This window comes from Xenopus laevis, chromosome 5L (genome assembly GCF_017654675.1).
Source record: "Xenopus laevis strain J_2021 chromosome 5L, Xenopus_laevis_v10.1, whole genome shotgun sequence".
Classification (NCBI taxonomy): domain Eukaryota; kingdom Metazoa; phylum Chordata; class Amphibia; order Anura; family Pipidae; genus Xenopus; species Xenopus laevis.
The window spans coordinates 169615919-169628584 of record NC_054379.1 but is presented as its reverse complement, the minus strand read 5'-3'; the positions used below and the strand labels follow the sequence as shown (position 1 = coordinate 169628584).

The 12666-nt window shown below is 45.9% G+C and overlaps 1 protein-coding gene across 4 annotated transcripts in view; it reads right to left on the bottom strand.

Annotated features, from left to right (window-relative positions):
* Positions 1–8790: 8790 nt before the first annotated feature.
* The window catches only part of dpysl5.L (dihydropyrimidinase like 5 L homeolog), a 29913-nt gene continuing 26037 nt past the window's right edge, over positions 8791–12666 (bottom strand). For all 4 annotated transcript variants that reach the window (XM_041563660.1, XM_041563664.1, XM_041563661.1 and 1 more), the window contains exons 12-13: positions 11765–11933; positions 8791–11116 (exon numbers count right to left, since the gene is read on the bottom strand). In XM_041563660.1, coding sequence (XP_041419594.1) covers positions 11031–11116; positions 11765–11933 — 255 coding nt within the window. In that variant the 3' untranslated portion in view covers positions 8791–11030. The remainder of the gene's footprint in view (positions 11117–11764; positions 11934–12666) is intronic.

Genomic DNA, 12666 nt, shown 5'->3' with positions numbered 1-12666 from the left:
AAGATGAGGAGTAGAAGGGAGAGGATGGGGAGTAGGTAAGTGGGAGATGAAGATGAGGAGTAGAAGGGAGAGGAGGTTGGGGATTAGGTAAGTGGGAGATGAAGATGAGGAGTAGAAGGGAGAGGAGGTTGGGGAGTAGGTAAGTGGGAGATGAAGATAAGGAGTAGAAGGGAGAGGAGGTTGAGGAGTAGGTAAGTGGGAGATGAAGATGAGGAGTAGAAGGGAGAGGAGGTTGAGGAGTAGGTAAGTGGGAGATGAAGATGAGGAGTAGAAGGAAGAGGAGTTTGGGGAGTAGGTAAGTGGGAGATGAAGATGAGGAGTAGAAGGGAGAGGAGGTTGGGGAGTAGGTAAGTGGGAGATGAAGATAAGGAGTAGAAGGGAGAGGATGGGGAGTAGGTAAGTGGGAGATGAAGATGAGGAGTAGAAGGGAGAGGAGGTTGGGGATTAGGTAAGTGGGAGATGAAGATGAGGAGTAGAAGGGAGAGGAGGTTGAGGAGTAGGTAAGTGGGAGATGAAGATGAGGAGTAGAAGGGAGAGGAGGTTGAGGAGTAGGTAAGTGGGAGATGAAGATGAGGAGTAGAAGGGAGAGGATGGGGAGTAGGTAAGTGGGAGATGAAGATGAGGAGTAGAAGGGAGAGGAGGTTGGGGATTAGGTAAGTGGGAGATGAAGATGAGGAGTAGAAGGGAGAGGAGGTTGGGGATTAGGTAAGTGGGAGATGAAGATGAGGAGTAGAAGGGAGAGGAGGTTGGGGAGTAGGTAAGTGGGAGATGAAGATGAGGAGTAGAAGGGAGAGGATGGGGAGTAGGTAAGTGGGAGATGAAGATGAGGAGTAGAAGGGAGAGGAGGTTGGGGATTAGGTAAGTGGGAGATGAAGATGAGGAGTAGAAGGGAGAGGAGGTTGGGGAGTAGGTAAGTGGGAGATGAAGATAAGGAGTAGAAGGGAGAGGAGGTTGAGGAGTAGGTAAGTGGGAGATGAAGATGAGGAGTAGAAGGGAGAGGAGGTTGAGGAGTAGGTAAGTGGGAGATGAAGATGAGGAGTAGAAGGAAGAGGAGTTTGGGGAGTAGGTAAGTGGGAGATGAAGATGAGGAGTAGAAGGGAGAGGAGGTTGGGGAGTAGGTAAGTGGGAGATGAAGATAAGGAGTAGAAGGGAGAGGAGGTTGAGGAGTAGGTAAGTGGGAGATGAAGATGAGGAGTAGAAGGGAGAGGAGGTTGAGGAGTAGGTAAGTGGGAGATGAAGATGAGGAGTAGAAGGAAGAGGAGTTTGGGGAGTAGGTAAGTGGGAGATGAAGATGAGGAGTAGAAGGGAGAGGAGGTTGGGGAGTAGGTAAGTGGGAGATGAAGATAAGGAGTAGAAGGGAGAGGAGGTTGAGGAGTAGGTAAGTGGGAGATGAAGATGAGGAGTAGAAGGGAGAGGAGGTTGAGGAGTAGGTAAGTGGGAGATGAAGATGAGGAGTAGAAGGGAGAGGAGGTTGAGGAGTAGGTAAGTGGGAGATGAAGATGAGGAGTAGAAGGGAGAGGAGGTTGAGGAGTAGGTAAGTGGGAGATGAAGATGAGGAGTAGAAGGGAGAGGAGGTTGGGGAGTAGGTAAGTGGGAGATGAAGATGAGGAGTAGAAGGGAGAGGAGGTTGGGGAGTAGGTAAATGGGAGATGAAGATGAGGAGTAGAAGGGAGAGGAGGTTGAGGAGTAGGTAAGTGGGAGATGAAGATGAGGAGTAGAAGGGAGAGGAGGTTGAGGAGTAGGTAAGTGGGAGATGAAGATGAGGAGTAGAAGGGAGAGGATGGGGAGTAGGTAAGTGGGAGATGAAGATGAGGAGTAGAAGGGAGAGGAGGTTGGGGATTAGGTAAGTGGGAGATGAAGATGAGGAGTAGAAGGGAGAGGAGGTTGGGGATTAGGTAAGTGGGAGATGAAGATGAGGAGTAGAAGGGAGAGGAGGTTGGGGATTAGGTAAGTGGGAGATGAAGATGAGGAGTAGAAGGGAGAGGAGGTTGGGGAGTAGGTAAGTGGGAGATGAAGATGAGGAGTAGAAGGGAGAGGATGGGGAGTAGGTAAGTGGGAGATGAAGATGAGGAGTAGAAGGGAGAGGAGGTTGGGGATTAGGTAAGTGGGAGATGAAGATGAGGAGTAGAAGGGAGAGGAGGTTGGGGAGTAGGTAAGTGGGAGATGAAGATAAGGAGTAGAAGGGAGAGGAGGTTGAGGAGTAGGTAAGTGGGAGATGAAGATGAGGAGTAGAAGGGAGAGGAGGTTGAGGAGTAGGTAAGTGGGAGATGAAGATGAGGAGTAGAAGGAAGAGGAGTTTGGGGAGTAGGTAAGTGGGAGATGAAGATGAGGAGTAGAAGGGAGAGGAGGTTGGGGAGTAGGTAAGTGGGAGATGAAGATAAGGAGTAGAAGGGAGAGGATGGGGAGTAGGTAAGTGGGAGATGAAGATGAGGAGTAGAAGGGAGAGGAGGTTGGGGATTAGGTAAGTGGGAGATGAAGATGAGGAGTAGAAGGGAGAGGAGGTTGAGGAGTAGGTAAGTGGGAGATGAAGATGAGGAGTAGAAGGGAGAGGAGGTTGAGGAGTAGGTAAGTGGGAGATGAAGATGAGGAGTAGAAGGGAGAGGATGGGGAGTAGGTAAGTGGGAGATGAAGATGAGGAGTAGAAGGGAGAGGAGGTTGGGGATTAGGTAAGTGGGAGATGAAGATGAGGAGTAGAAGGGAGAGGAGGTTGGGGATTAGGTAAGTGGGAGATGAAGATGAGGAGTAGAAGGGAGAGGAGGTTGGGGAGTAGGTAAGTGGGAGATGAAGATGAGGAGTAGAAGGGAGAGGATGGGAGTAGGTAAGTGGGAGATGAAGATGAGGAGTAGAAGGGAGAGGAGGTTGGGGATTAGGTAAGTGGGAGATGAAGATGAGGAGTAGAAGGGAGAGGAGGTTGGGGAGTAGGTAAGTGGGAGATGAAGATAAGGAGTAGAAGGGAGAGGAGGTTGAGGAGTAGGTAAGTGGGAGATGAAGATGAGGAGTAGAAGGGAGAGGAGGTTGAGGAGTAGGTAAGTGGGAGATGAAGATGAGGAGTAGAAGGAAGAGGAGTTTGGGGAGTAGGTAAGTGGGAGATGAAGATGAGGAGTAGAAGGGAGAGGAGGTTGGGGAGTAGGTAAGTGGGAGATGAAGATAAGGAGTAGAAGGGAGAGGAGGTTGAGGAGTAGGTAAGTGGGAGATGAAGATGAGGAGTAGAAGGGAGAGGAGGTTGAGGAGTAGGTAAGTGGGAGATGAAGATGAGGAGTAGAAGGAAGAGGAGTTTGGGGAGTAGGTAAGTGGGAGATGAAGATGAGGAGTAGAAGGGAGAGGAGGTTGGGGAGTAGGTAAGTGGGAGATGAAGATAAGGAGTAGAAGGGAGAGGAGGTTGAGGAGTAGGTAAGTGGGAGATGAAGATGAGGAGTAGAAGGGAGAGGAGGTTGAGGAGTAGGTAAGTGGGAGATGAAGATGAGGAGTAGAAGGGAGAGGAGGTTGAGGAGTAGGTAAGTGGGAGATGAAGATGAGGAGTAGAAGGGAGAGGAGGTTGGGGAGTAGGTAAGTGGGAGATGAAGATGAGGAGTAGAAGGGAGAGGAGGTTGGGGAGTAGGTAAATGGGAGATGAAGATGAGGAGTAGAAGGGAGAGGAGGTTGAGGAGTAGGTAAGTGGGAGATGAAGATGAGGAGTAGAAGGGAGAGGAGGTTGAGGAGTAGGTAAGTGGGAGATGAAGATGAGGAGTAGAAGGGAGAGGATGGGGAGTAGGTAAGTGGGAGATGAAGATGAGGAGTAGAAGGGAGAGGAGGTTGGGGATTAGGTAAGTGGGAGATGAAGATGAGGAGTAGAAGGGAGAGGAGGTTGGGGATTAGGTAAGTGGGAGATGAAGATGAGGAGTAGAAGGGAGAGGAGGTTGGGGAGTAGGTAAGTGGGAGATGAAGATGAGGAGTAGAAGGGAGAGGAGGTTGGGGATTAGGTAAGTGGGAGATGAAGATGAGGAGTAGAAGGGATATTTAGTGTATAATATACAGGCCTGGATTTGCGGCAAGGCCGCATAGGCCCGGGCCTAGGGCGGCAAAGAAATAGGGGCGTCATGCCGCCCAGCCGCCGTTCAACTGCACCAGCTGCGCCGGCGTTTTTTCGCCGGCGCGCTGGGAAGGCGCGCGCTAGGACCGCGGGGCCGCCTGGTCGGACCGTGCGGCCTAGGGGCGCCCAAAAGTGAAATCCGCCGCTGATAATATAAATATAACTTTACTCAATTGATTTGTCGCCTCTTCATGTGTTTTTGTGGTTAATGAATATTTGGGGGAGGGGGGGGCTGATGAGCCGGTGTAGTAGGTGAATAAATTTACATGATATACAGTAAATATAAGTTAACCAGTAGTAAATTATCATCATCATCATCATCATTTCTTTATATAGCGCTGTCAAGATACGCAGTGCTTTACTGCAGTTATAGCAAACAGGGAATAAATGGTGGATAACAAACAAGGATTACAGATACAATAGGGTTAGAAGGACCTAGAGATTAGAGTTTACAAACTAAAGGTTAGGGTACAATTGAGACATTAGGATTATATAAACACTTTGTCATTTGTGATACAGCAATGATTAATTAAGGTACATCGAATAAGCCTCTTTAAACAGATGGGTCTTTAAGGAGCGCTTGAAAGTTTGGAAAGAAGGAGAAAGTCTGACAGCTTGTGGCAGAGAGTTCCAGAGAAAAGCAGAAGCCTGAGAGAAGTCTTGTAGACGAGAATGGGCAGAAGTGATCAGAGGAGAAGTGAGGGAAGATCAGAAGCAGAGAGAAGGTTGTATGAAGGAGAATATTTGGAGATCAGAGATGAAATATAGGGAGGGGTTTCATTATTAAGGGCCTTGAATGTGAGTGTAAGTAATTTGAATTTGATTCTAGAAGAGATTGGGAGTCAGTGAAGGGACATACATATGGGAGCAGCTGATGTTGAGCGTGAGATAGATGAATGAGTCTAGCGGCCGCATTTAGATCAGATTGGAGTTGTGAAAGGTGACTTGTTGGAATACCTGTGAGGAGTAAGTTGCAGTAATCAAGGCGGGAGATGATGAGAGACTGAATCAATGTTTTAGTTGATTCTGAACTGAGATAGGGTCGTATTCGAGCAATGTTGCGCAGTTGAATACGGCAAGATTTTGCAAGTGTTTGAATGTGTGGTGAAAAAGACAGATGAGAGTCTAAGATAACTCCTAGGCAGCCTGTGTGGTGGAATGAAAGGTGGTGTTGTTTACTGTGAGTGATATCTGAGGGACAGGGGAAGATCTTGGAGGAAATATAATGAGTTCTGTTTTAGAAAGGTTCAGTTTCAGGTGTGACATCCAGGAGGAGACAGCAGAGAGACAGTCTGTGACTTGGGAAAGGACAGAATTAGAAAGATCAGGAGTAGACAAGTAGAGTTGGGTGTCATCAGCATAAAGGTGATACTGAAGTCCAAATGACTGAATGAGTTTTCCTAGTGAAGTTGTATAGAGCGAGAACAGCAGGGGGCCAAGAACAGAGCCTTGAGGAACTCCAACAGAGAGTGGGAAAGTAGTAGAAGTAGAGTTAGAGAAGGAAACTTTAAAGGAACGGTCAGACAGATAAGATGTAAACCATGAAAGAGCAGTGTCCCGAATGCCAGCTGAGTGTAGAATGTTAAGGAGGAGTGTGTGGTCAACTGTGTCAAAGGCTGCAGAGAGATCTAGAAGGATTAGAATGGAATAATGACCTTTAGACTTTGCCAATAGAAGATCATTGGTTACTTTGGTGAGTGCAGTTTCAGTCGAGTGTGATGGGTGGAAGCCAGATTGCAAGGGGTCGAGGAGGGAGTTGTGAGTGAGATGCTGGATCAGGCGTTTGTAAACAAGCCTTTCTAGTAATTTGGATGCGAATGGAAGAAGGGAGACCGGTCGATAGTTAGTGGGAGAGCTGGGATCAAGGGAAGGTTTTTTGAGGATAGGAGTGATTAGTGCTTGTTTGTATAATGATGGAAGGGTACCAGTAGAGAGTGAAAGATTAAATAGGTGGGTAAGTGCAGGAGAGAGTGAATCAGAGATTGGGTGGAGAAGGCGAGAGGGTATGGGGTCAAGGGAGCAGGTGGTGGGTTTTGAGCTGGCTAGGAGTTTGCTGACTTCATCTAGAATGCTAAAATTATGGAATGTTTTAGCAACTTTTAAAGTTTGGTCATCATTTTTAAAAATACTTTTATAGTTTTTGAATTATTTGCCTTATTTTTCTGCCTCTACATCTTTTTAATAGGGGTCGCTGACCCCAGCATCCAAAAAACATTTGCCCTGTGCAGCTACAGTTCAGTTATTATTGTGACATTCTTTTTTTCTATTTATTCAGCCCCTCTACTATTCACATCCCAGTCTTTTATTTGAACCACTGTCTGGCTGATGTGTGAGTGGAGCAGAAGGGAGAGAAGGGGCTGGGGAAGTAGATTTGGTGCATAGTCTTCACTTACACTGTGGAGTTGCCATACTGCTAGATATATGGGCAAATTCATTGTAACTAAGGGATGGACATTACTGGGGGTTGTGCCCTTGATTGGATAACGAATCTGCTCATTCCCATCATGCAACAGGAGCAGCAGATCAAATTCACAGATTCCTTCTCTGTATGAGATGCAGAAAGTTAAAGGGGATATAAACCCAATTATACAGTTTTTCCTAATTAACTTTGATGTCATTCTGCACAACTTCCCATTATCCATTCATTCCTCATTCTCACTGGGTTTATAGTTCTGTGTAACTGTCATTGTGTCTGTCCCTTTCTCTGCACTGCTGCTTCTGACTCCTGATACAACTTCCCAATATCCATTCATTCCTCATTCTCACTGGGTTTATAGTTCTGTGTAACTGTCATTGTGTCTGTCCCTTTCTCTTCTCTGCACTGCTGCTTCTGACTCCTGATACAACTTCCCAATATCCATTCATTCCTCATTCTCACTGGGTTTATAGTTCTGTGTAACTGTCATTGTGTCTGTCCCTTTCTCTTCTCTGCACTGCTGCTTCTGACTCCTGATACAACTTCCCAATATCCATTCATTCCTCATTCTCACTGGGTTTATAGTTCTGTGTAACTGTCATTGTGTCTGTCCCTTTCTCTGCACTGCTGCTTCTGACTCCTGATACAACTTCCCAATATCCATTCATTCCTCATTCTCACTGGGTTTATAGTTCTGTGTAACTGTCATTGTGTCTGTCCCTTTCTCTTCTCTGCACTGCTGCTTCTGACTCCTGATACAACTTCCCAATATCCATTCATTCCTCATTCTCACTGGGTTTATAGTTCTGTTGTAACTGTCATTGTGTCTGTCCCCTTTCTCTTCTCTGCACTGCTGCTTCTGACTCCTGATACAACTTCCCAATATCCATTCATTCCTCATTCTCACTGGGTTTTATAGTTCTGTGTAACTGTCATTGTGTCTGTCCCTTTCTCTTCTCTGCACTGCTGCTTCTGACTCCTGATACAACTTCCCAATATCCATTCATTCCTCATTCTCACTGGGTTTATAGTTCTGTGTAACTGTCATGTGTCTGTCCCTTTCTCTGCACTGCTGCTTCTGACTCCTGATACAACTTCCCAATATCCATTCATTCCTCATTCTCACTGGGTTTATAGTTCTGTGTAACTGTCATTGTGTCTGTCCCTTTCTCTTCGCTGCACTGCTGCTTCTGACTCCTGATACAACTTCCCAATATCCATTCATTCCTCATTCTCACTGGGTTTATAGTTCTGTGTAACTGTCATTGTGTCTGTCCCTTTCTCTTCTCTGCACTGCTGCTTCTGACTCCTGATACAACTTCCCAATATCCATTCATTCCTCATTCTCACTGGGTTTATAGTTCTGTGTAACTGTCATTGTGTCTGTCCCTTTCTCTTCTCTGCACTGCTGCTTCTGACTCCTGATACAACTTCCCAATATCCATTCATTCCTCATTCTCACTGGGTTTATAGTTCTGTGTAACTGTCATTGTGTCTGTGCCTTTCTCTTCTCTGCACTGCTACTTCTGACTCCTGATACAACTTCCCAATATCCATTCATTCCTCATTCTCACTGGGTTTATAGTTCTTTGTAACTGTCTGTCCCTTTCTCTGCACTGCTGCTTCTGACTCCTGATACAACTTCCCAATATCCATTCATTCCTCATTCTCACTGGGTTTATAGTTCTGTGTAACTGTCATTGTGTCTGTCCCTTTCTCTTCTCTGCACTGCTGCTTCTGACTCCTGATACAACTTCCCAATATCCATTCATTCCTCATTCTCACTGGGTTTATAGTTCTGTGTAACTGTCATTGTGTCTGTCCCTTTCTCTGCACTGCTGCTTCTGACTCCTGATACAACTTCCCAATATCCATTCATTCCTCATTCTCACTGGGTTTATAGTTCTGTGTAACTGTCATTGTGTCTGTCCCTTTCTCTTCTCTGCACTGCTGCTTCTGACTCCTGATACAACTTCCCAATATCCATTCATTCCTCATTCTCACTGGGTTTATAGTTCTGTGTAACTGTCATTGTGTCTGTCCCTTTCTCTCTGAGTCGGGGGTGCAGGGGGGTGTCTGCTGGTGATCACATCATGGTGAGGGGTTGTTTTTCTCTCCAAAAAACCGAATTTGGGTGAAAGTTGTACAATGTGCCCTTTTATCTTCACCTTTCCATGAATGCTGGGGGAGTCTGTGAATTGATCCATATTATAGGCCCAGTGTGAAACCCACAGGTGCCTGTTGCTAATTGTCAGCTCTTGGGAAACACAATAAGAAGAGAAGAATATGAGGCCGGACACTGGTGAATAGTAGTAACATTTTAATGAAAAGTCGTAGCAGATTCCACTATTTCTTGCCCCTCACAGGGAACGTTGGGTTTCGGGAGGGCAACGCATGGCACGGGTGTGTAACATATGGGCCAGAGGGGAGAGGGGTTAGTGCAACTGGATGATAGCACCATAGCGTGGGGGGGGGAGCATCACTACAGAGAGAGGGAGGAGTAACAAAGTAACAGTCGCCGTGTTGTTTCTGTGCCCCGCCCCCTTCCAAATGCGCAAATAAATAAATAAATACAAAAAAGTCATGTGATTACTGTACAAGGGGCACGGGGGGGCCCTATCACAACTTGTACACAACACACACACACTTTGTCCTCCGACACTAATGACGCACAATATTCATTTATGGTTTTGGGGGGGGGGAAGACAAATTGTTTATTACTGGGGGCACCCGGGGGGCGTCTCACAGTGTAAGTCAGGGGCAAGTCATTTTGGGGTGAAATATGTCCAAGTTCTACTTACAAAAGTCCCCCTTTTTTTAAGGTTTTTGTTTGTCTTTCTGTGTGGGAGCCACGGCACTAGGGTTAAGGGTCACCCCACAAATCACTTCCAACCCCAATTCTGAGGCTGTTTCCTGCCCCACCTGGGAAATTGTTTTCCTTCAGTCCCAAATGGAACGTCTTTAAAACTGATACAGAAGTTGAAAGAGAGAGTTGGCCAATGGTTGGGCAAAGCCCTGAAGCTCTACATGTTGACATTGCCCAGTACAGAGTATTTGCCCAGAGGGTTGCAATTAATTTGTGTTTCTAAACATTTGGGCTACGGTAACTTTATCCAACCAGCCAATGAGAATCCCTTACACATCCCAATGCCACCCTGCCAGGCTTATAATATGGAAACAAAAGTTGCCAAGCCACGGAGGTCCTACACAACATGAAGTCAAGTGATAGGAGGTCCTACACAACATGAAATCAAGTGATAGGAGGTCCTACACAACACGAAATCAAGTGATAGGGGGGCAAGGCAGGGGTTCTTGCTGGGAGCAAGTTGGTCGGACTCCATTTACTTGAGGCATTTAATGATGATTGGAGTGCAGCCCTTTGTCATGAAATAGGAGTAGGTGAGGGATGGAGGAAGCTGCCCCTTCCGTCCAATGAAACAGTGGGTTCTACAATATGGACCGAAACCTGAGCTTCCTTATTCCATGTATCTGCTCCATCTAGAAACTGGCCAAATGCAGTAGGGCTCATTTACTAACACAAATGCCACACACTGAGCAGCACTGGCATTACCCACAAAGGTACTTGCATTCATACATGCTCCTTAATGGGCAGCACCAATGCACCCCGCCAGACTGGTCTGATGGATTATGTGCAACTGGATGCAAGGAACTCTGGGATTTTTAGCAACCTGGACCTGCTTGGCGGTAGGGAATATACTAAGCCCAACCCACAGATGCTATTACTTATTGGGCACACAGTACAAGAGGGGTTCAGGCTAAAGCTGGGGGCACCCTGGTATTCTTAGGGCCAGAAAAGGTCAACTCTTAGAAGCCAAAAGTCAGGGTTGGCCATTGACACCTGAGGAGCGGGGGGATTATATAAATTAGGTCTTGCCCTCCAACCATACTTGTACTACTACTCTAACTCCAAGGTAGCACCCCTGTTGCCTGACTCCTGTTTAAATCACAAAAGCCATAACACATCCCTAAACTAAGGGCAGCAGCGTGGGTGGGTCATGTTGCAATAATCTGAAGTTTCCAAATCTCACAGGAGGCCTCCGGCTCAGCGTTATCTCCAGATACTGAAGAGTGAGAGGTTCCACCTTTGGCCATGAAGGGGTTCACACCCACAACATCCGCACACATGTGAAATGATTTCTTACAGACATACACAAATAACAAGAGCCCTGCACCCCAAACTAATCAAAATATTACTACTGTCATTAAAGGGTAAGACAACGTCAATTCAACTATTGCAAAAACAGGCTCTTCAGACACCATACAGTAGCAGAGCCAATGGCAAATTAACTTGTGACTTGCTCTTCAGACTGGCGGCAAGGGGGGGGATTCCAAGGCTTTGCAGGAATGTTCAGAGATGAGATGTTGTGTTGAGGCAAAGTGGACCTTCTTTTCTTACACAATACCAGTGAGTTTATGTGATGGGTTTGAGACAGTTGCAGAAGTGCTTGACTCTCCCAGGAGAGTAGGACGCAGAAGACCTGTGATATAGTGGGGGCAACAGAAAACAGGTTGGTTCATTGCTGATTACCAGATCCCACTGGATCTTCCTCCGGGAGGTGCAAGGATTCTGGCCGAGGCTCGCTTTGGGACGTGATCATCGATCTGAGAACCTGAAACATGGTAGACATTAATTAGTACAACTTATGAGTGTTATTGAACTAAATGACATAACCTGGAGCTTTAGTTTAATGGGCAGTATGGTGGTGTCTGCCTGTGGGCCTGCATTCTAGTAAATAAACACATTTTAGAAGGAAAGATAGACCTCAACCAGGAGATAACATGACTCTTACTGAAGGCTCTCAATCATGGAAGATGGTCACCTTGTTATCAACCTGAAATCTCATTCAATCTTATACAACTGCTGACCAAGAACAAAAAAACCCTTAGGGTTGGAGACCTCAACCAAGGATCATCAAAATGCAGCACAGATCAATTCTTCTGGATGATGGTTAATTCAAGCTCATATACATTGAATGGCAATACAATGGAAAGGGGAACAATGGGTGCAGTGAGTAGAGCATAGCATTACAGGCAGTATGTTCTACTATAGCTCCTGGCTTGTAATTACTCAACAGAGCACTTTGAACCAGTCTTACACATCCAACATACACCTGAATGGTTATATCACTGCCTTGTGTGTATTTGTGCAAGCCAATCATCTCTAACAAGTTGGCATTTCGTACTACTTCTCAATAAATCTGGATTCTGCTCCCCGAGGTGACTCTGACTGTGTTTGATCTACTTTTGCTGTCTCTTACCAGATAGGCTGAAGCCTGACTCATGAAGGTCTCTCATGCCCCCATGACGAGTGGTTGGTCGTGTTGGAGTGTCTGCCATTGGACTGCCTGTTTCCTTTTTACCAGAATTTACAACCACAGCAACTTCCCCCTGGTACGGAGTGCGGTCTACACATTTTTGGCTAGATGTCTGAAACGAAAAGTGAGATAAGGTTTGAAAAATCTACAGCACAAACAAGGTGTAGGTAGGCCCAGACATTACATTTGGTTAATGAAAGACCCCCCAATTGTTACATTTTGCTGTGGTCAAGCAACACACCTTAAAAAGGCCTCTCGAGAAACCAAACTTCTTCTCAGGTTACTCTATGCTTATACTCTACTCTTCTCACAGGACCCAATCCTTACATTCAACCTCAGGAGAAACCAAACTCCTTTTTCTTCTCATGATACTCTATGCTTATACTCTACTCTTCTCCCAGGACCCAATCCTTACATTCAAGAGAAACCAAACTCCTTCTTCTTCTCATGATACTCTATGCTTATACTCTACTCTTCTCACAGGACCTAATCCTTACATTCAACCCCAGGAGAAACCAGACTCTTTCTTCTTTTTATGATACTCTATGTTCATACTCTACTTTTCTCACAGGACCCAATCCTTACATTCAAGAGAAACCAAACTCCTTCTTCTTCTCATGATACTCTATGCTTGTACTCTACTCTTCTCACAGGACCTAATCCTTACATTCAACCCCAGGAGAAACCAGACTCCTTCTTCTTTTTATGATACTCTATGTTCATACTCTACTTTTCTCACAGGACCCAATTCTTACATTCAAGAGAAACTAATCTCCTTCTTCTTCTCATGATACTCTATGCTTATACTCTACTCTTCTCACAGGACCTAATCCTTACAGTCAACC